At 42.3% G+C, this 23,996-nt stretch overlaps 1 protein-coding gene across 1 annotated transcript in view; it reads right to left on the minus strand.

Annotated features, from left to right (window-relative positions):
- ptprn2 (protein tyrosine phosphatase receptor type N2) overlaps positions 1 to 23,996 on the minus strand; it is a 148,388-nt gene that overhangs the window by 82,614 nt on the left and 41,778 nt on the right. Inside the window, exons 7-10 of the mRNA XM_039617623.1 lie at positions 23,934 to 23,974; positions 22,973 to 23,397; positions 18,505 to 18,591; positions 11,520 to 11,599 (exon numbers count right to left, since the gene is read on the minus strand). Coding sequence (XP_039473557.1) covers positions 11,520 to 11,599; positions 18,505 to 18,591; positions 22,973 to 23,397; positions 23,934 to 23,974 — 633 coding nt within the window. The remainder of the gene's footprint in view (positions 1 to 11,519; positions 11,600 to 18,504; positions 18,592 to 22,972; positions 23,398 to 23,933; positions 23,975 to 23,996) is intronic.

The following is a 23,996-nucleotide window of genomic DNA, read 5'->3' on the forward strand; positions in this document are numbered from 1 at the left end:
CGTACCTTCTGGTTAGTCCATTAACAGCCACATCCAACAGTGATGATTTATGTTGCTTCAGTATACTCAAATTCGACATTTTTGCAACTCACCCTTGACGCAGTTTTGAATCTTGTAGAGCTTATTTAGGGGACACGGAGTGAGGGTGAAAAGCAAGCACGGTTAAATCAGTCAGAATGACTGACGGTGAAAATTTAAATGATCATTTTCCCGTTATTTCTAAACAAAGCATTGCTTATTTGGAGATGAGTAGCACAAAATAATCAATACCAATTACCTCTTTAGCAGATTTTGATTTGTGCCTGTTCGTCTTTTTAGTCAGCTTAGACATGTTTCCCTTTTTTAAGGCTCACCGTCTTTAGACGGAGCAGAAGCAGGAAGGAAACAAGTAAAGAAAGAAAGAAGATAACGTTCTTCCTACATTATAATTAATATTTATTGCAATATACATAGTCTACAAGATAGAAATTATTAGTCTATTAGCAGCATGACATGTAAAGCCACTGAATGAACCAATTTTTGTCATTTTATTTTTGGATATTACAAATAAGTCTGATGATGATGAGAAGTTTTTAAAAGCACGAGATGGCAGCATACATCAAACACTTCCGAAAATTTCCTGAAGAAGCAGAAACCACTTTACACAAAGAGTAAAAACATCATTTGTAAAATATTCTTTAGCTTCTTTATTTTGTTGATATAGAAGAAAAGGTTGCTTTCAGTTTGCTCAACGACCGAGTTTAAATCCAGTTTACTTAAACCAGACTGATTGTTCATATTTTTTACTTGTGGGCTCTTTTAGAATTGTTTTGCTTAATTTGCAGATCAAAAACATTCCTCATTTATTTTATTCTGGACCTTATTGCGGGGCCTCAGTTTATTCACTGTCTGAAACAAGCTGTTTTAATTCTTCTCCTCTAATTGTTCAGTCACACTAGATGACCTTCTCTCTGTAAGTAGGAAAAATGGGTGGTTGGCCAGTAATTGGACACCGACTGAAAGCAGTTGCGATGACCAACTGCCCAGAGGTTGAGAGTGTTTGAAGGACCACCTTCAAACACAAGGCGATTACACCTGTTCACCTGTTGAGAGGCAACTTACCACCTCACAATTTGCACTCTGACTCATACTGACTGAAATCACTCTCAGACAGATTGCTTAAGGTTTGCAAATAATTGCCATCTAATTTATAAATGCAGACAGACTGCCAAGACATTGCAATCAATGTGAGCCAGTCTGCACTGATGAGCACAGTTTGTCTTTGAAACATCTCTTTGCAATAACAGACTCAACTTAAATAGTTGCCAACTGGCTGTATTCTGGTTACACGCCTATATAAAAGCAAGGTTGACCCCTGCCCATTTCATTTAGCATTTAAATCGCCGCCCTGCAGCAACTATGTCACTATTTTTGGCAGTGAATTTCTGTGTATGCAGACAACAACAGAGTTGCAGTTTTTGCTGCTTTATCACAGTTAATCGCTGTATTATCACAAACAGATTGCATGTAATTGCCAACTTGACCCCATTCATCAGAATCGGAATAAGAATAATTTATTAAGTATTATTCAAGTGCAAACTGTCTTATTGCTGTTTTATCACCGTCTTGATGCACTAAAGTTGCTATGAAGATGGCAACTGACTGCAAGTGGTTGCAAGCGTCCTCATCTTCAAAGGTCACAAGTTCATCACACATGGTTGCAGCAATTTGGCTGTGTCACAGTCTCCAGCCACTGTTTTCCCTGTGTGACTGTAGCATAAGCTAACTTTCTTTTGATTGGCTGCCTCTCACAAACACAAGCTCTGAACTGCAGGTGGTGAGATTTGCCCTTGTGCCTTAAAAATATCCCCCCACCCCCACAAACAAATAAAATAAAAACATAATGTAAATGCTACAACTAAACTTTTCTCTCAGTAAAATATTCACAACTGCATGATGGGAGTGATTAAAAAACTAAAATACTTTGATTTAATTATGGTTCATAGCAGGAGTTGGAAAGAAGCTCATTTCCGTAGCTGTTTGTGTCTGCTGCTTCATAAAGTGGCATCCATCGAGTATACAGACTGCTGTGCGTACAACAAACACGATGCACGAGTACCCGCTGTTCTTGACATTAGGGCCGTCGGCACACGGACTCTCTCGTGGAGTAGCATTTACTGCGGGCAGACGAGGAAGATGAAGGGACGAGGGAATATAGAGATGGGGGTGGAGAGGTCGAGATGAAGCAAAGGGAGAATAAAAGTGTTGCTGGTGGCAGGACTGAAGAGGAGGCTGGATTTTCTGCTCAACATGGTGCTTAAACCCACAGCACCGAACATGTACCCACCATCTATATGGCCAGACTGCCTGTGTGCCGGTAGATTATAGAGTAGTGGGAAAACTCTACATCTCTGCTGGGTTTAGTTGGTCTTTTTCTGGTGTTTGTGAGCAACACTGATGGAAAAGATACTGCACTGACAATTACGTCCCTTTCACTTTGGCACAATCTGTTTAGACAGAAGACTGCGACGACTAATCGTCTTTACGACTTTGTGGCAAAACAAGCCATTTTGTCAGTTCATAAAACATGAAGCTAGTGAGCCATTCTGTTATTATGCTCACCACCATGTGTGAGAAAATGTGCTGTTGCCAGCCGTCCTGTGTGGCTCAGCTGGAAATTAGATCACGGAAAAGTACTTGGTTAAATAAAAAAATTGCATCATCATCTCTGGCTGAAATCCAAATGAGATCAATTATAAAATTTGGTGTCACTTAATAGCGATAACCTGCAAACTGGAACAAGCAAATACACAAATAAAACGCCATATTCATTAGCCGTGTCTGTACACCTGATGTGACTGCAAATCTCCAGAGAAACAAAGTGGCGGATTATTATCTCCAGAATCATATTTGGCAATAATAATATATTTTGCAACACGGGAAGTTTCCTATTAGTCAAGATGAGACGGTTTGATATCGGCAAATCCGTTTAAATGAACATGAAGCTGGAGCACAACACAGATGTGGCAGAAGTTCTGCTAGGCTGACTATGTTCACTGTCCTTAAAGGGACATTCAGTCTTACTTTGGAAAGTTGCCCCACCCCCAGCTTCGCACACACACCGTTAACCATGTTGGATTTTGAGGCTGCGTCCAACCATTTCTGTAACTTTCCCAAAAAAGCGACAACCTGACATTGACGCCCACGTTATGCTGTGATTGTCCCAAAAGAGAGGTGGGTTTTAACTTCTTTTTCATGTGAAGAATCAGGAACGTTTTTCTGACTGATTAAGGTCTGCCTCATATTTCATATTTCCTTATGTTGACCATTGTACTCTGCAATGATTACAAAAGAAAGGAAGTGGAAAGCTGCAGAGCAATAAAGTCAAAGCTATATCCTGCTTGGAAAACTGGCTGAAAATCCTGGTTATATTAAAGTTATACACTCGTTACACATCTAGATTACCCATCAGTCTATGTATTTCATGCCTCTTGTTCAAGTCCAGGTCTCACGGGAAGCGGTGCAAGCGGAGAAGCCCTGATCTCCCTCTTCCCTGGGTCTCCTCCCAGATGGACAAATAAGAACCAGCTCAAGTAGCTCCTTTCGGTTAGTTACTCTCCAGCTCTCCATCCATCTTCCAGTGTTTTGGATTGATTTATTTCATTTCTACCCACCAGGCCAACGGTGACCAAGACAAACCATTGGCATCTCATCCAGTTTGCCGGGTGCGTGTCGATGCTTTGTGCACACCACATCAGATGTTTTGGGAACCAGTGCAACCATGTTCACTTTTTTCACTTCCAAACTCTACCAAAGAGACTAAAGCAACCAATTTGTCTTCTTTTGTCACATATAAAGCAGCTTATGTTGGTGCATCAGAGCATTTAAAAGACAAAATCTGTTTTTGTCTGGTTTAAATAGATTTGTGTGGACGGATCTTTTTTCCCCAAATACAAATTAAAGGGTTTAGATCCGTTAGATTGTTATCCATTCATACTATACGTTAAGACAGAAAATATGTCGATTCAGTCTAAAAATGCTAAATGCCGATGATTTACAGAGAGGCAGCACCTTAATGGCTCAGCGTCATGCCCTGACACACTTCACATTCAAACGTATCGCTGTACATCCTTGATCCATGTCCGTTTCCCGATTCAAAGCTTTGCTTCCCACCACCGAAACAATGCATATTCAATTTTTGTTTACGAACTCAGGGTCTCTGCGGGTGTCTGAGAAAGGTTGCTCCGTCGTTCCAATTTGCGTTGCGTTTCACCCCCTACTCATTAATCTCCCTCCATTCGCTGATAGCTTCGTTTCGTCCACTAGAAATCGCTTTCAATTATTCATGCCTATTTTCCACAAATACCTTGGAGATGGAATTAGCAAACAAACAATGCCAGGCGACACTAATCCTCGTCTACAGCAAAGATCCTTTAATGCACTGGAGATCAGGCCGGCTGTTGACAGGCACCTGTTACTGTCTTCAGCTGCTTCGCAACAGCAATGTTGACACAGTAAATATGTTTATGGGAGCAGCGCAGCCCTGACCTTACACTAAAGGTGCGGGGATAATGCAAAGGAGAGAAGAATACGTAAGAGGAGGAGAGCATGGAGAAAGGACAGGAGAACGACTGGCAAGGATAAACAGGATAAAGGCAAGTGTAAGACTCGGCCCGATTCGTGGGCTGGAGCACTCTCAGCTCTTCAACGCAATAGCAAATGTTGTACCTGACACCTTTTTTTTGTATGAGATGAACACAAAAGTCAGCGATGATGAAAGCTCGCTCTTCGGGCCAGGGACGTGGATAAAAACTAGATGTTTTAAACCGATTTATAGACACCAAAATGCCCTGATAAAGCATTTGTAATAGCTGTCTTTGACAATTTGAGTGCTTTTTTTTTTTTTTTTTTTTTTTTTTTTTTACTGGAGGCAGTTGAGGCGGCAGGAAAAGAAAAAAAAAAGAGGATGAAGCGTCATGACCTTGGAATTAAAAAGACATTTAATACCCTCGTAGAGAAAGAAAGTTTCCACTAAAACAAAGCAAAAATATTTAGCAGCTTACAGTGAGTAACACAACTCTGGTTATCTAGCGCCCTGCAGCTAGCAGGCACACAGGCGCGCGCACACGCGAGCGCCTGTGTGAATAAATTTCGGTTTACCTAGTGCAACAGACAGCGGCCGTTTCTGAGATCAACAATGCATAAACGTTAAGACAGAAAAGTGAGATATGTCATATCGAATGAGCATCACTGTGGATTTATGTTTGTATGCGCGCATGTGTGTGTGTGTGTGTGTGCCCTCTAGCAGACAGGGAGATGATGCAAGGGAGCCTGGAAAGGTACTACTGAGACTGAAAGAAGATAGTGAGAGTGACGGTTTAGACGACTGAGTGCTGGGCTCGTAGCTGAATGACACACACACATTTTCTCACACACGCATGCACAGAGCCAGGGGCAATGCAGGAGAAGAGACTGAGGAAGACTTTGATCACCGAACTGAGCACATTCAAGCACTCAACCAGAGAGGGCAGCCAGTGATGAGGAGGAGAGAAGAGAGCGCCCAGGGAGGGAGGGAAGGAGGGAGGGAAAGAGGGAAGAAGGGGGTAGGGTGGGTGGGGGAAGAGAGGGATCGGGTTGTTTTCTGACCTCTACGCTCATTGATACAGATGTTAAGGCATGAACACACAGACAATCAGGCATCCGACATGGATGCTACCAAGCAAAAAAAAACAAACAGCTTTTCTTGACGTGTTTCTTGATAGTGGAAACCCATGCTGACAAAACTAATTTCATTCCACCTCTATGTGCCTGGACATGAGCATACCAAAGTGGAGGAAACGTTCGGAAAATTTAATTCACACTTATTTCTTTAGCCTCTGGCGGCTTGCTGACTTCTGAATGGTAAATATTACAATATCAAGCAGAAACCAGATACACAAACGTGTCGCTCTGGAATCCCTGCGGCTCATGTTACCTTTGCTGGCGGCGTGTGACCGAAAAAACCACCCAAAAAAAACAGGCGGCTGTAGCACTACGGAGCCGTCCTGCACGCCTGAGATGCAGGTGGATAAACCATTGTGCTGTTTGCGAAGAGAGCAGGTAATTATCGCTGGCATTTTGACAAGTGTTTGCCAGAGTGAAGGTCAACTCTGTCTGCGTGGGAGATCTATGCTAATCTGCTCAGCTGGAAAAGACTACCACTCACCACTCAAACGGTAGCTAGCACTATTATGCAGCCACAGCTACTATGTTTTCACTTCAGAGTTGTCTGCAAGGGTGTGTGTGCAGAAGAGTGTGTGTTTGTGTGTGTGTGTGTGCCTGCAAGCAGAGAGGAGAGAAGAAAAAAAGGAAAGAGAAAAGACAGACAGAATCAGACAGGAAGACAGACAAGTGGAGTGAGATGGAAAAGGAACCCGGTTAAATTTAGGCTGGCTCTCTTATGGTTTTAGAAAAAACACCAGTCAGTGTGGTTCATTTCATATCGTGTAAAAATCTCTTTCTTTTAAGGCAAATGGCTCAGATTTCCATCCAAATGAAGACAGAAAAGTGAAAAATAAAAATCCAAACTAGTGTACGTCGCTGCTCTTTAGCCTTTTTTTGGTGAAAAATAGAGTTGGGTGCATAAAGAATAAACAGCTGGGCGCCTTTTTTCCAGTAGGATGTCATTAAAGTCTTGCAGAAGAAGGAAGCGCAATGACATGGCGTAACTGAAAACATATCAGGCGAATCTCAAACAGTGGAAAACAGTGATGAAATGATGCCACATTCTATTTGTTTCATGTATTAATCTGAATGTTTTCTGCTCCACACAGAAAACATCTGATGCCATTTTTTTTTAAAAATTTTTTACGAATAACCATTTATGAAAATATAGAAGGGGCCGCTCATAATGTCGCCTACGGGGGAATTATGAGCTGAATCTGCAGCTCTTCCTGGTTTTTTATGGCTCTTCACAGTGAGATTGCGCTCTTTCTTTAGCTGTCGGGCTCCTAGAGAATCGTTTTCATCTGCAGAAGGCAGCTGTATTCAGTAAAAAATAGCAACTTAAAACAACTGTACACTATCTACTCGCCCCTGGCAGCTTTTTGCTTGTGAACAAAGTTGAGAATTAGGCCCCTGAAGAGTTCTGATGTTTTCCTCGGGAGATGGTAGAGACCAAAAATAGAGCAAAAACAGAGACCGCTGGCCTTTGATTGGGAAGACTGATCATAATGTTGGTGGTTTAATGGTTTATCATACCAGCATACATGACAATAGTCTGCTTACAACCTGTCTTCATATTAAAAAAGTCTACTTACTGTTTTTCAACTTTTCTGCCCCATCAAAGAGCAAGCACTTTATTTGGGGAGGGATTTTTAGGTGGATAGCAATTCAGTTTTCCTCCTGGTAAAATCCTCAGGAATTTTCTCACCATCATCTTCCGTTTGACTCACCAATCTCCATTCTGCTGTCACTTACATGTGAGTGAAAGAGTGTGTGTGTGTGTGTGTCAGAAGCGGAGGCAGAAACATGGGGGCAGACTTTGTCTATGTCCACATCTCTGCGTGTCTGCCTCGGGTGACAGCCGTGTGTCAGGGTCTCTGCTCTCTGCTCCAGATGGCCCAGCAAGTTGCTCCCGGGGTCCCCAGACTCTCAGTGCTCATTGACCAAGGCTGGGGTTCTCACGGCCTGGGGGCCTGCGGACTCATTGCTTCGGCCTGGCCTCTGGGGCCTTTGAGGCCTCCGAGGGGCTCCGGAGTCGCCCAGCCGTGACAGCCAAGACAATAGGAGTGTCCTCACCCTGCTCCCCACCCACCACCTACAGCCCCTCTCAACACACAGTCACACACCCCGGTGTTTGGCCTGGACATCCTCGATCCCCGCGGGCAGACAGTTGCCGTGTCATCCAGCATCAGTTTTCATCCCAGCTAATCAATAAAATACTTTAAGGTGTAGGTATGATAACTGTGTTGCAAAAATGCATCATATCTCATCTTTATCAATTTAAAAAAAAATATATATATATATAACAAGTCATAATTATAGAAGCTTTATAAAACACCCTTCCTACACATAAATCCACCACCTCACTGTGAAGAGCGCAAACATGTAAGTGGATCAAATCCATCACCAGCTACAAAACGTTGCTTTTCGGTGAGCAAAAGCAGTTCTGACAGATCTATTTCCCACTGACTGAAGGTGATTTACATGTTTAGAAATCACTGAGAGGAAGCAAGAAGGCAAAAAACAGAAAGAAAGTGGAGTTCTAAACAACACATCTCAACACTGGTTTTAACAGCTTGGCTGCCACTTCATCAAATATTGAATAAATCATTTTCTTGGCACAGTATGAACACAGCTGCAAAAAAAAAGAGAGAGAGAGAAAAGAACAAAATCACACACACCAACACGCACACGTCCGCACGCACACACTAACACGGACACACAGAATGCCTTGTAGTTTTGATAAAGCAGCAGCTTTCTCTTTTGTTTTGCAGCCGAGCAGGGATTAGGCAGTGCGGGCCTTTGTCCTGCGGTTTTCCAGTTGAGCAGAACACAAGAGCCTCTACCTCCACTAATACAGTCAGACCTCCCAGCAGGCCTTTCACCACACAGCCGCTAAGAACCTGCTGCCTAAAAGATGCTTTTCAATGAGTTATCAAATCTCCTCTATACTGTCCATGCCTTTCAACCGAGTCTCTTTGTCTATTCTTTTCAATGGAGCATTGAACACATCAAATAGAACTGATGGGCAGATAGATGGACAGCAGAATGTAGCAGAGCCATATTAACCTCTTTCAGACACTGCTGAGTACAGTAAAGGTACTCGGTTTAACATATAACAAACCTGACTGAGAACTTGCTAAATTGGAGGCGTTTTACCATTTTTATTTAGCCACAGGGGACAGTAAACAGTTTACTTGTTAATCTAAAATAATAAGGAAAAGATTTGTTGACAGTGGAAATGATAACTTGTTGCAGCTCTGACAGTAAGCAAACATTATTCGGAACAGCATTAAAACAATATTTTAGTCCACAGGAAGATTAATCGCAAGTCATTTTCAAAGCAAACACTCTCAACACTTATTCAAGCGCCTGAAATGTGAGTATTTGCATCTTTTTCAGTTCATTTTATTACTCTAATTTCTTTATTGCTCTCCACTCTCGGAGCATGTGAGTCACATTTTAACTTCTGCTTTTTGGGACCAAACTCTTTAACGAATAATCAATAACGGAAATATAGTAATTATTAGTGGAAGCCCTCAAAACCAGTCTACAACACAAGTAGTGCTGACACCATCAGATGTTAGTCGACGGGGAAATTAGATGGCAACAGCTTCTCTTCATGCAAAATATCAAAAGCAGTGCATGAAAGCCGTCATTTAGTCAACAGTGAAATTGAAGAAAAACGATTCTGATTGCCACTGAAGTCATTTACCAAGAGCGATCCTGAACATTTATGTTTATTCGCTCCTCAGTTGTAAAGATTTGCTTCTTTTTCTATCATTTTAAAGTGAAAATCTTCTTGTTACTGGTGCATTTCAAAGAGTCTCCTGCAATCATCGCTTGCAGCAAATTTATTGAGGAAAATTGACTTGTGTTTACGGGCATCTCTGTTTTCCCTCATGTTGGTGGTAAATGACTAATTAGACCTGTTTAATGGTTATTGATCTGCTTCAAAGAAAGATGATTTTGTTACATTCTCTCCATCGTTCTTGGGTTTTGTCGTTTCACGACTGCCATCGGGCTGGATGTGGAGGCTCTCAGCGGCAGGTTGGGCACAGAGTACAGCAGGGGTTTCGATGAGTTCATTAGGAGGCCACGTCATTTATGCACAGTCACACATAAGGCAAAGGTCAGCCAGGATTACCCAGGTGGCCACTGCATGTGGGTGTCAGTTTGATTTTTAGACTGCACTTTAACCATGCTGTTGCTCCACAACCTGGTAACCGCTTTGAAATCACCACGCCTTTGAATTCGGTGTCACGCATGCTCATTTGGAGCTGGGAAACAACTAGAAAGCGACAGTTTGTGCATGCACTTCAGATTGCTTTTAATATCGGGAGGAGAGTGGGAAGTCCACTCCACTTCACACTGTGGTGGAAACAGAGGGTGGGCAACAAGGTAGGAGGGGGCGCAGGGAATAAAGCTCTGGTAGGATTTAATCTAAGGTCAGCGGGGGGACACACGAAGCTCCACGGAGAGAGGATCCAACCACTCAGCTATCTCTAAGTGCCATTTCTATACTTTTTATACATTTCAGAGCTGAAACTCTTCGGTCTACTGGGATAAAAGAACAATGCATCCAAGGGGAAGTAGCTTGATAAGCTCCGTCTGTTCACTTTTACAAATTGCTATTCAGGTGGGCTGTATTCATAATTCATCAACATGGGTCAGGCTCATGATCATGTTGACTTAACATTTGGTCTGACATTTCAGCCCTGCTCACGCCTGTCATTAGCTCTCGCCACACGCTACCTCATCAAAGTCAGTCACACAAGCGAGGAGGGGAGGGAGGAGATGAAGAAGAAAAACAAAACGTTAAGACAGAATAAAAAAAACCCAAACGATACAGTTTAAAAATAATACCTCGTGCATACGAGGCCCGCAATATTTGTTCATTTGATCGTTTTGTTAAACAAACATTGCAAAAGTGGGATGACGGCGCGGGATAAAGATAGACACACACCGTAATCCGGCAAACACACGCGCGCGCAAAAACGCACCCTTAAACCCGCTGAACCGAAGCTCAGCCCCCGGCTCAGGCTTTCTTGCGGTAAATCTGTATCATCAGCCATCATCCAGCGCTTCCCTAATGGGAAACGAGTTGGTGCCAAAAAAATGTCGCCGCGCAGAAAAACTGGAGCAGCAACACATTTCTGCCAATAACAACACCACCATGTTGATTCCAGTGGGGTGATATTGGATGATATTGACTGTTGGGAGTATTGCTGTGCTTCTCAAAGTCATTTCCGACCAAAGCAAGGACATCGACACACATCCAACACACAGGCACACTTGCTGCACGCACTAACACCAACGCCGGGCTAATCGGAGTGCAGACGTCGAACAGGAGAGTGGAGGCAGCGCATACTGACAACCTCCTTTCTGTGGGTGACAGCTCTCCATCAGTCTACATCAAACAAGTGCATACATGCAGGCACACTCACACACAAGTGTACACTCCGTCTGATTGGCCGTTGCAAACCTGTTTCAACCTGCCACCAAATAAACTGTGGTGTGTACTGTATATGTGTGTGCGTGTGTGTGTGTGTGCAGAAATGGCAGGTGTGCGCGCTGAGCTCATCATCTCTGTAACTGATGGTCATCTGTCATCGCCCGGTGTTGATAATCTTCTTAGGGACGGGGGTTTGTCCGAACAAGATGAACACCAGCCTATCTACTGTATCAGGAGAAACTAATCCGTGCTCTCATTTACTGGAGCCCAGACTGTAACAGAGTGGTCCGGCTGGTAAAAATTAGATGAATTGCAGTGAAGGTTGTCAATGGGATGATTGTGTGAGGGCGACATGTGAGGAAATACGGACCGCTGCTCTTACCTGCAACTTGAACTAGATCTGCAGTGGTGACGTTCTTGGGGTTCGGACCGACTCTGAACGTCAGGGCAGGGCCAAGGACGCTGCAGATAAACAGCAAAGGTGGAACAGAATGAGCAGGTTTTTGGAAAAATGTGAAGACGCACAACAGCTCAGGTCCATGATCTGTGAAGATCGAACTACAGGTGAGCTTAGCATAAAGACTGGAAGCAAGTAGAATCAGCCATTGTAGCTCGGTGTTTACAAAAGCTCTAACAACTACTGATTACTATAATATTACGCAAATAAGAAATATCATATGAAACACCTGTACTGCTGCTCGTAGGTTAGGTTTTTACACCTGTAAAAAGAGATCTTTATAGTTACCTTAATAACAAAGTAGGAATAGAAAGTAACAACTTTTCAAAAAATATAAAAGCATGCAACAGTAAAACCAAACTATAAAATGCACCGAATAAAACTTTGAAATTACTTCCACCCTGTGACATGTAAACCGCTCTTCTATGGGGCCACCTGTTCAAGTGAGAGTCACAATATGGAGCCCCCTAGTGGACGGTGAAGTCACACACATTTTCATAGAGTAATCAGACTTAATTTTTCGCTGTAGAAAGAAGTTTTCGTCCCACGCAGAGTGTACAGTGGACACTAATGTTTATGTTACTTTTTACAGACTGAAACTTAAAGTAATGTAAGTACGTCCACACTTTAAATGCTGCATGGTCATACTCTCCCCCACGCCACGCTCCATATTATCCGTTGTTGGTCTACACATGTCTGTTGTAGATCAACAACGGATAATATGGAGCGCGGATGTATGTCATTGTCATGAGACACTCTCACAAACAAAATCACGGTTTAGTAACGCAGTATTGCAGTAACGCAGCGTACTTACGGGAAAGGAACAGTAATCTAATTACTTTTTTGCAACAGTAATCCCTTACTTTACTTGTTACTTGAAAAAAGTATTCGGATTACAGGAACGCGTTCTCTGGTCTCTGGTCAGGAAGGGCATGTGTCGCAAAAATGCCCAATCAAAACAAGTGAATCCATCCACATGAGAAATAAAGGAACAGCCAAAAGTACCAAGTGTTAAAAGCAATGTTGCATGTAGGAATAACGGACATCAGCAAGTCTTGTATGTTAAACAGAGATGTGATTAAGTGTTTGGGAAAGCAGAACATTTTGGGGGAATGACTCCTATAAGCAGCACAGCAAAGGATCATAAAGATGCTAAATATTAACTCAGAAGCCCTCAGGCATATGTTTCACTAACAGAACAGAAATATTAAGAAGAGAAACTGTACATTACCCAAAAAACAAACAAAACCTCCCCCAGAAAATATGTGGAGTGATCATGATTTCTGTTTTCCTTTCAAGCCTGAAATTGGCCAAAGAGCAAAGTACAGTCATGAGCGGTGCGCCTTGTTTTCCCTTCACCTGCGGTAACCTGCCTGTACTCTCTGCACCCATTCTCCTCTGTGTGGTCAGGAGTCAGCAACAGACTTCTCCCCCTGGAGGAGAATAAATGTTGAAGGTCCCCGAGGTTAGCCATAAAATAAAATCTAACAACCCCAGCAGACTCAGCGAGACCGCCCAGCAATGGTCAGGGGAAAAGAAAACCTGTGAAGCAATGTGTAAAGAAAAAATCCTACTCATGTTTAGTGTAACCTCTTAAGATCCCAAATGAAATGATTTTTTCAAGAAGCAAGAAGGAGACCATTTTTAACAACTAAGAGAGCAAACACACATCGACTGCACAGCCCCGAGTGTGGCTCGCTTTTAAACACGGACCAGCAAAGACCCCAAGTGGGAAAAGGTAACCAATGTAGCAATGAGATCATTTTCCTCAAGACTCAACATTAATATTAAAGCAGTGACGACTGAGACGCCGACAATGAACAAACAAACGATCATCACTTCCCAAATTTAGTAAAAACCTGAAAATGCCAGAATGAGCAATCAGCTTATTATCAAGTACTTTTATTATTTCATTCAGTCACAAATGGCTAAGCAAGCAAGTGAAAATTTAACCACCGAGGTGCGAAAATTTGCACCTGTCTCTAATACAAATCCGCTTATTTGAACAATTTGTACAATAAAGACCAATTTTCTTTGCTTCTAGCGTAGTGCTAGGCTTTAGTCTGTCTTCTTTAAGATATTATTACTGTCACATAAAATTGTTCTATTTCTTCTTTCTTTATGAGTACATTTTGTCACTTGTTTAAAGAAAACAAGACTTCTGGAATAATGAAGTAATTTAACACTGGTACACAGAGGAACCTGTTACAGATTATTTCTGTGTTAGAAGTTTGTACATGCAGTGCAGATTTGTCCATGATGTGAATCTCCTTTTCCACCACATGCCAAAGCTGCTGCACTGAGATCTGGTTACTGTGGAGGGCACGTTCAAGAAACCAGTTTGAGATGGTTTGAACTTTGTGACACGGCACTGATGGAAGCAGCCATCAGATAAAGGTGATAAAGGGATGGACAACAATCCTCGGGTAGGCTGTGGTGTTTTATACAATGCTCAGTTAGTAATAAGGTGCTGAAAGTGTGCCAAGAAAATATCCCCTACACCATTACACCACCACCAGAAACTTTAATGTTTGGTACAAGGCAGGGTGGATGGATCCGCTGTCCAACATTGGTGATCCTTTGTTAACTGTGCCCTCAGTTTCCTGTTTTTAGCTGACAAGAGGGACACCAGGTGTGGTCTTCTGCTACATCTTGTGCATTCGGGGATGCTCTTCTGCATACCTTGATTGTAATGAGTTTTTATTTGCGTTGGTGTTGTCTTCCTATCAGCTAAAAGCCATTCCTCTCTGAGCTCTGAAATCAACAACGTAGTGGTTGGTGTGCCTCATTTTAGGACTAATCTCCAACACCTGTAGAGATGGTTGTGTTGGGAAATCTCAGTAAATCAGCAGTTTCTGAAATACTCAGACCATAACACATTCATTTCACCTAAATCACCCGTCTTCCCCACTCTGATGCTTAGTTCAGACTTCTGTATGTTGTCTTGACCATGTCTACATGTTTACATCCATTGAAGTTGCGGCCATGAGATTAACTGTTTAGCTAATTGTGCTAAAGAGCAGTTGAACGTTGAACTTAATGGGGGTAAAGGGGTACTTAATGAAGTGATTGGTGAGTGTATAGTAAAAGTGATAAAACCATAGACTTATTTAGTTGCATTCAGACTGAGCTGTATGTGGCTGTATTTTCTTCTCCCCAGTTTTTATGCTAAGCGGAGTTAAGCTAACCAGTTAGCAATGCTTATCTTACTCTCTAAGTAAGTGAAGAGAGTGGAGATACAGTTTAAAAGAAGTCCACTGAGTTTGAAAGAGCTAAAATTGAGGAGATAAAATGTGTTTAGTGTATATGACTTATATAACAACACATGTATTTGCACATGTTTTGTCCATAATTTACTGACAGACGACAATAAGTAACACTGAAAAGAGAGCGTAGGGGTCCCATTTTTGGCATTTCAGTACATCATCATGTCGGAATTGTTATATCCAGGAAAGTGCATGTACATTTCTAGTGTACTTCCTGCCAGACTGTACAACAGAGAGCGAGATTCATCACACTGCCAGAGTGCTGTGACCCAGACCCACTCACCATCAGTCAGCCTGGTACAGAGGCAGCAACGCTCACTCGGCCAGGAGCAATAACACGGGCAAATACTGCCAGACAGACGGACCCAGCCGCGCACTGATGCATTTGTGATCACGCACACACACACACACACAGGTCTGAAGGAAATATGTCCTTCTCTAACGCCTTCACCTGGCCTCTGTTTGCTCTCGTAAATGTCAATGTTTCCACAATCTTTACCCCTGCCTTCGTTCTCCTTGGCCGAGGCTGTTCTGCCTGAGATCTCAATGCATCTCAAATTGAACTGACGTGATTTCTTTTTCCCTTTTTTTTTCAAACCACACAAACTCTATTTAAATATACTGGGAGGCGGGGGGAGACTGCCACAGTTGGGAGATGAAGTTAAGATAGATAAGTTATCTAGAGGACTTCGCACTGCCTCCTGTGTTATCGGATGTGTGAGCTTGGACTTCATATTAGCTCTGCTGGTGGGACACGAGGAGTATGTACGTGCGGAGCGCTTGGCGGGATATTGGCAGGATGTGTGTGTGTGTGTTCTTGCACAGACTGAGTGTGAGGATGGACCAGTGAGTGTGTGTCCCACTCCCCCTAGTGTTTCTAAAGAGTAAAACCCTTACGTCATCTGAAAAAGGAACATTTCATCCCCTGCCCATCATCATCCAGCTATTTCAAGTCTCTTTCGAAAGGGGAATATTTTATGCTGATTACCGTAGGAGCAAGCTCAAACATAATTGTGTTCGGCATCTCAAAATCTTAACAGCGCCCAGGCCTCCTCTTCTCATACTCTCTGTCTGAAAGTCTTTTCTGTCTGCCTGTTGTCGTATTTGAGTGTCTCTCCTCCTCCTCTCTTACCATCAGAGCTCATCAGAACGAGTGTGAAAGAGAGACCCCCCGAAGCAGGGCGGCGTGCTCCGACCCAGCTCTTGTACTCCAGCCGACTCGTATTCAGACAGAGGCTTTCAAACACTCACCTGTCGAGGCCGCACAGCACGAGGCACAATAAGCTTGCGTCATGTCCTTCGCCTCGGCTGTTTCTACATGAATGCGCTTTCATTACTTTGTAAAAAGGAAAAAAAAAGGACGCAGATAAACAAGTCAGACAAAGAGGAAATTTGCTGTATTCTTTCTTCCATATCAGTATGACGTGATGTGTTTCGGAAAGCTTTATTTCAAGCAACTGTGTGGTTTTCACACTGGCTAAATGACTATAATGAGCAGGCACCATTGATACTGTACACTCACAGAAATGCTGAACCATATAACATTTAATTCTCTTTTATGAATATTATGAATTAGTTATTAGTTGCAATGAACTCACGTACATGCAGAGAAATACTGCCGGGTAAGTTTTACAGTGTAAAAAACAATGATGATGGTTTTTCAAGCATCTGTGGCAACATTCGTGGGGATATTGATTTTCAAAGGACACTGGGGACAAAGGTATGTGTGGTTTATTCCCACTGATTCTAAAAACATCTGTATTATTTCTCTGTGTTATCATTATGACTCCAAAGAAGAGGACACATCATTATTTTTACATCTTTAAACTCAGCACAAAATGTCTTGTATGAAACCCCCACCCCCACCTCACTATTGTGATGTAAGAAAAAATTCACTGCTTGTTCAAATATAGTGAAAACTTGGGTTTTATGAACTTATGTCTATGCCTGTTGTTACGTTACGTGTAAATCAAATTACAGCAACCAATCTGATAGTTTGTCTTCAAATTAATCAAAGAAGGTTTTTATTCCCTTTGTAAGTTAAACTTGTTTAAACATTATATATTGTAAATATTGTATACTTCTTTATATTCTGTAAACAGATTACACTCAATGTAATCCTAATTGACACTACATTTTGTGGTGCTCATATTCAACTCCATATTTCTATTCTTGGACTCTACTAGAGTAGCTGTGCATGAATCACAGTTTATAATAATCTGTATTCATTTTTATACTGAGCCTTAATTGGTGCAGTCAGCTTAGTGACTGTCTCAGACAAACTGTTTTGGCTCCTCTCACTTCTTCTCATTGGCTGCCCCTCACAAACTAAAGATCTGACCAGCAGGTACGTCTGCGCTCACTGCCAGAGATGACCATATTAAGCATTATTATTCATCTCTGTGACAAGATGAAGGTAGAACTGTGTGCAATCGGGTGTTTAGACCAGCCTGACAGCATGTGGCTACATGTAATATGATTACTTCCTATTGTAATGGTATAGATATGACAGGAAATAAAGAAAAGCATAATAATTGCACCTTAAGTAGCACTTTAAATGCAGGTACCTGTGCTGTACTATCCTGTAGTCAACTTTCACTCGGGTCTTTCGCCCCTTTCTAAACGAATGATAGTCCACAGCAATAATACCCTGTAATTGTGTTTGAGTGTCAGGAGTTGGTTCTGAGTGATATGAAATGACAGGTATAATAACAAAATGAACGAAATCAGCACCGGCACGATGCTACGTCCTCCTCGTCCTCCTAAACCCGAAGGTCGGATTTAAAGATCGAGATCAGAACGCCTCCTTGGCTACATTTATTTTAAGGCCCCTGTGCGCATTTTGGATGCTTAACAGTAGATACAGAACGCTCTGATAGTTTCACCCTCTCAGGAACTATTATCTGAGCCCGAATACTCTGTATCTACAGTTTCAGTGCAGCCTCACGCTGCAGTGCACCGGCTTTGGTGTTCATATGCTGCGAGTGTTACTGAACCACCCAGACTTTACTCCTCCTGCAGGAGTGTCTTGAAAGGCTTGTCAGATCTTAGGCGAACATGTCTCCTCTGCCTCCTACATGGTCTGACACCAAATGTACAGCAGAACCATGGTACAAGCACAAAACAGCCTGGGTTCAAGGACAGTTCGCCTGCTCATTAATATATTAACCGCCTCCTGCTGGACTACTTTCTCTTTTTCCAGTTCTCTATTCACTGCTTGCTTCCCTTTCGTTCGCTTCCTCTCTTTGCTTCTAACAAAAAATCGTTTGATGGCTTGACTGCTCTCTTTTTTTGACAAGGCGTACAGTGACAATAGCGGCTAGGCAGTGTTTTGAATACAATGGAGACATCAGTATGTGTCTGGAGGTAATTAGGCCTGATTTCGCTCCCCGCGAGAAGTCAAACACTCCAAAAGGTCAGAAAAACAACAAACGCCTACAGTTTGTGGCAGTGTAGCAGAGCATTTTCACACAAACAATGCTCACAGCAACTGGACAACCTTCATTCTGCTTCCTCATCCTCAAAGGCACAAAACAAAACATTTCAAATGAGGCCAATTATCCTCTGTTCGATGTATGGTTTGTAAACGGCACGGTGAATCATTATTTGTGACAATGTGGGATGTTTTTTGTGTCTGTACATACGAGAGCTGGGTGAGGTCTGCAGCGTGGAGGCTCAATCTCTGGGTCAGATGCTCCATCAGGTCCGTGCCCTGGTCAGTGGTGAGGGAGCTGGGGGTAAACACACACACACATACACGGAGAGGCGTCAAATTTTTAGGTTCACACCCATACAGCGTACAACCATTTAGCCATTAAAATGCAATTTTTTTTAGGGAGATACTGTCACAATTCATACCCACAATTGGGTCATTGCACACAAGCGAATGCTACGGTCGTCTGAATGGATGTGCTGCACGCATTTGCAGACACATACAAACACAAACAAACACACAAAGCACCGTGCCGAGGGAAAAGGGATCAGCTGCCTCTTCAGGCTTGGTAAATCACCTGCTTTTTTCCAGCAATGAGACAAACAATAAGGTGCAAATGGAACCTGCATGAGGTGTAATGGCTGTATCATATGGACGCTCCTTTCTCTCCCTTTCCTTCTCTCATCTTTCTTCTTCTTCTTCGCCTACATTGGCGTTCGCTCCCCCTCTCACCGACGCGCACGCACACTCAAAGTAAAACACGATAACACAGAGTACACAAACAGCCGGGCACGCACGCGCCCTCACGGTGAGATGAGAATAATAAGGTGCAAATGGAACGGAGGTGAAGTGTAATGGTGGTCTGATAAAGCCATGCCTCATCTCAGCTCAGTCCACGGCTGCTCTCTCACTCGGAGAGTAAATCGGCAAGGAAATAGACCAAACAAAGGCAATCTGCTGGCCAGCGCGTCGTATGAAGAAATGAGGAGGGCATCCACACAGACCCACTCAGAAAGCCACTTTATTGTTGACAGCTTAACCTGGAATCACTGCCGAGTAACTGCAAGGTGACACGCAGGACCAAAAAAAAAAAGTCATGGATCATAATGAGACATCGTTCAAATTTTGTTACCACCTCATTGCGGAGAAATGTGAAATAAACTGGGAAACAATTTCATGCTGCACTGGATATTGAGTGCAATATCACTTATGTGTGTTTTTTTGTTTTTTTTTTAAGATACTCGGCATCATCTTGAAGTTTAAAAAAAAAATTTTTTTTTCCTTTGGACATACTCGAGTCAGAATTATGCTGAAATATTTTGTTTAGCCTGCATTTGACACCACATTACAGCAGCTTTTCTTCAGCAGAACAGTGTGCTGTGCATGAGCGGCTGATTCACTCCACCTTTGAGAGAGTGGGAGGTGCTTTCTTTTTTTTTCCCTACACTTTTCGAAGGGTTTTGAAAGTTAAAGATTCAACCAAGCAATTCCAGACACGTCTGCATCCCTCTGTGGTAATTCTAGCAACAGGAGTGACTTGGTTGTTGATGCTAGCACTTTTCCCCTTGGGTTTCTCTCTGTCTCCTTCTCTTCTATCCATACCTTTCCATTTCCCCCTCCACATTCACCATCCCATCCTCTTGCTATTCCCCAAACCCCCCACTACCACCGCCACAATGTCAGGAGCTGTCAGATAAGCAGGTTTGCGTAGCGTCACTGCAGGGTGCAAAGAAGCCGGGGATAACAACTGTGCAATCATGAGGTCTGCAGCAAAAGCACAGACACCTGTACAGGCCAACTATAGGCATGCACTAGGTGGGCTGAGGATAGACAAGGAGGAGGAGGGGCAGACATTTCACTCAGAAGGTGACCTGTTTCTTTCCCCTGGCACACACTCACCTACTAAATTGTGTGTTGACGTCTTAATCTGCTATTCCTATTTGTGTGGCAATAAGGTGACAAAGACTGTACCCAGTGGACCTTTATGAGAGTACGTGTGTTGAACAGGTGAAGGACAACCCTCTGACACTGGACTTGATAACGCTATAAAGGGATTTGAGAAAGGGCCAGGGGCGAAGACAGAGTCGATAGGAACTTATCTTTGCTGAGCTTGAGAGGTAAGAGAGAAGGAGAGAGAACTTGGCTGCCTTTGCTGACAAAGTATCATCATTAAAGCTGTAATACAACACAGTAATACCTACACACTGAGGGATTTATCAGCCCTGCTTTTGTAATCAGGTACAACACACGAAAAGGATTTCAAACTACAGTATCCTGTAGCATAGAGAAGTTCACATGTGGGTGGTTTTGATAGAGGGTGCATGCAGTTTAGGGTAAGCTAACAAAGAAGACATTTGCTGAGTATCAAGATCTGTAAAACAAGTCTGTCTTGAAAGAAGTGCATCACTGAATCACCAGTAAATGGAGGCAGCTGTAAAGTTATAATTATAAAAGCCCAATGAGGAATAAGACAGGGACTCGTGCTGTTGCTGATGTTAAACACAAATGTTATTGATGATGGCTTAGGCAACCGACATTACTGACATACAGTGGACCAAAGTATTTCTGAAATTTATGGGTCTGCATTGCACTGCATTGTCAGGGACAATCATGTCATCCCTTTACATACTACAGCTCAATGTTTTTCTATCCTATACTGCAATTTATTTTTGTGGAGATGCAAACTGCAACATCCAGTGTCTCATCCCATGACATTCTTCTCTAGGTTGGCATAAAAACACCACAAAATACAAAATACATCATGCATTATAATGCAATTTAATTTAAATTCTAATAAAGGCTTCTAGTTTTTTAAGGCTAGTCAGATTATACATATAGTAATGTGAAGTAGCATGAGGCACTGGTGCTTACCCTAACATTAGAAAAAACTGAACAATTAATAAAGACTGAACAAGTATAGGCTGTTTAGAAGGGATACCAAGAGAAATCATCTAAAAAGAACATGGCAGCATGGCTTAAGTTTGAAAAGTTGCATCTGAACAAACCAAGACTTCTGGAACAATGTCCTTTGGACAGACGAGACCACAGTGGAAATGTTTGACTGTAACACACAGCACCGTGTTTGACGAAACCAAACACAGCATATCAGATGTCAAGCGCGGTGGTTGAAGGGTATTGATTCGGGCTTGTTTTGCAGCCACAGCAGCTGGGCACCTCTTAGTGAGTGAGTTGACCATGAACTTTGTATAACAAAGTATTCTTGAGTCAAATGTGAGGCCATCTGATCCACAATTAAAACTCAGCCCAAGCACAGCAGCAAATCTACAACAGAATGGCTAAAAAAGAGAAGAATGAAGGTGTTACAATGGTCCAAACTGCAAACCTCAGCCTGATTGAAATGCTGTGGTGGGATATTAAGAGAGCTCTGTAAAGAAGAGTTGGCGAAAATTCCCCCACGGTGAAAGTGAGCACTGCTAAAGGTGGTACTAAATCCGTTGAATTTCACATTACTGTAAAGTAAAAGTAATACGTACACTCAAATTCCATCAGTCACATCCAGCCTACAAGTTTTCTAGAAAAGAATCCTTCATTTTCTATATAATCTTCATTGTTATTATTTATATTATTATTTATGTTTGGAAGCATCAATTGAATTTTTCCACATGTGTGGGTTTTCTTGGCCAAAGAAAAAAAATCAATATAATATAATGTAGAAAAAATATTAAAATAACTGAAAACATAGCAGTGATAAGTATACCTGAATGTTTATCTGGACAGATAAGCATATTAGGCACACTATAACCTTGCCATTCATAAACTTTCCGACTTAATTTCTCTGCCACACTCTGATAAAACAAACCCCACATTCACAACCATGATCAGTGTGTGTGAATGATGATCATTTATCTAAAACAGGAATCCCACTGGGCTTTGTTCTTGGCCCACTTCTCTTTAGTTTATGCCTAAATGACTTACACAGAACAGATTTTCTCAGCATTTGCAGTCTATCACAGCAGGATTTAAAAAGCTCCTGTCTTACACGTAACATCCCATTCAAGAAAACAGCACTAGTTTGGTTCTCTTTGTTTTAGAGATGTCAACTATTCCAACCTAAAATTTGAGAAAGATATTAAAATTGTTCCAAAAAGTGGGAGAAACGTTTCTCCCACTTTCTACCACTTTTTGCGATTTCCTTACCTGGATGATTGAGCATGCATCAGGACATTAAAATTGTGCACTTTGTTGCAAAAGCAGATTCAGTTATTAGTTATTAGGGTGATATCTGGCTCCCAAGCAGCATCTCTGTATCAACCAAGCTTAATTTAGTGATATGTATTGAGCAACTAAAAATATGAATAGGAAGGTGATAAGATAAGGTCGCAGTCATGTTGTTAAGGAAATTACATTTAACATCATAAACTCAACTACCTGTCTAAATAATCACGTCTAAGGTGTTCAGTGACCTGGTGGCTCTTATCAGGACATCTGGCTCAGTAAAACATGGAGCCACTCATCCATAAATCCTAATTTAGACAAACAGGGTTTTCTGGTCAACTGTTTACCAGCAAATCAAGGTACAGCATTACTGTGATCTTCAGAAGGCTTAGGGTTTAGTTTGGATTTCACTTCACCAAAACCCTTTTGTCAAGTTTAGGAAAATACGAGAGGTAATAATTTCTTATATATGTATAAACATCATATGTTTGAATCATACTTACTCTGTGCCGGTGATGATGTAGCCAAAGTGTCTGTCCTTCCCTCTGCTGGAAAACTCCTTCACTCCCACATGGACCAGCTGGGTTTTGACTTTCATGTCCTTCTTCTGTGGCTCCTCCAGCTGCTTCCTTCCTTCTGGGCCTTGAATCCTCTGCATCCACTTGTCAATGTCAGAATCGACCTGTACGTCAGGGTCCTCTGCCCCACCGGTCAACCGCAAAGTGGACCCTTCCTTCGCAGGTGCTGTCATGGTCTTCTCCTCCCAGCGGTGGGGGACGGGAACTCGATCTTGCGTTGTGCGGCTATGCACGGTCTCCAGTCCTACCATTTTCTGGAGCGGGGCTGGTGGTCCACTGTTGACCTCTGGAGCGTTACCAAAGGGCTCCATGTTGAGGTAGTCCAGCAGCTTGGAGAAGAAGGCGGTATGCTGTTGTGAATCAAGAATGAATTCTCTTTAGAATAGTGGAGACATTTTCTTTTTAGGTCTACGTACACATTACTTTTGTCTCCTTACAAAAGAGAATTAATCAAGAGAAGCTCTGTTATCAGCAGCTGAAAAGATATGAATTTGTTCTGCATTCACCAGCGTTTCTCAGTCTAACTGCCAGTCCAAGGTCTAATAAAATCTTTTTATTTTACCAATTTTAAAGGCTGCTTAGTAGATTTACTCATTTACCATTGTTAAACAAGAGTTTCGTGACATTGTGCAAAATAATTCTGATTTCAAAACTGTTCCATCCAGCGAAAACGCTGAGGTCAGACAACAATCAAGGAATTTTCTACGTTTCTGCGGTTGCGAGTTTGCTTTCAAGTTCTAATAATGCCAAAGTAAATGGTAGTCTGCACAACTTTCAAATCATCCCCGTTTGAAAAGTGTTCAAAAGAAAATAAAATGCAAGTTTGGACATGTCTCACTCCCTGAGAAACCAATTTGTTGGTTGGGCAGATTAATTTTACATTCACCTTGTCAACGGGCTCTTTGTCTGCGCCGTCTATTTTCTGGCCTGGAAACAAACACAATATATG

This window comes from Oreochromis aureus, linkage group 9 (genome assembly GCF_013358895.1).
Source record: "Oreochromis aureus strain Israel breed Guangdong linkage group 9, ZZ_aureus, whole genome shotgun sequence".
Taxonomy (NCBI): domain Eukaryota; kingdom Metazoa; phylum Chordata; class Actinopteri; order Cichliformes; family Cichlidae; genus Oreochromis; species Oreochromis aureus.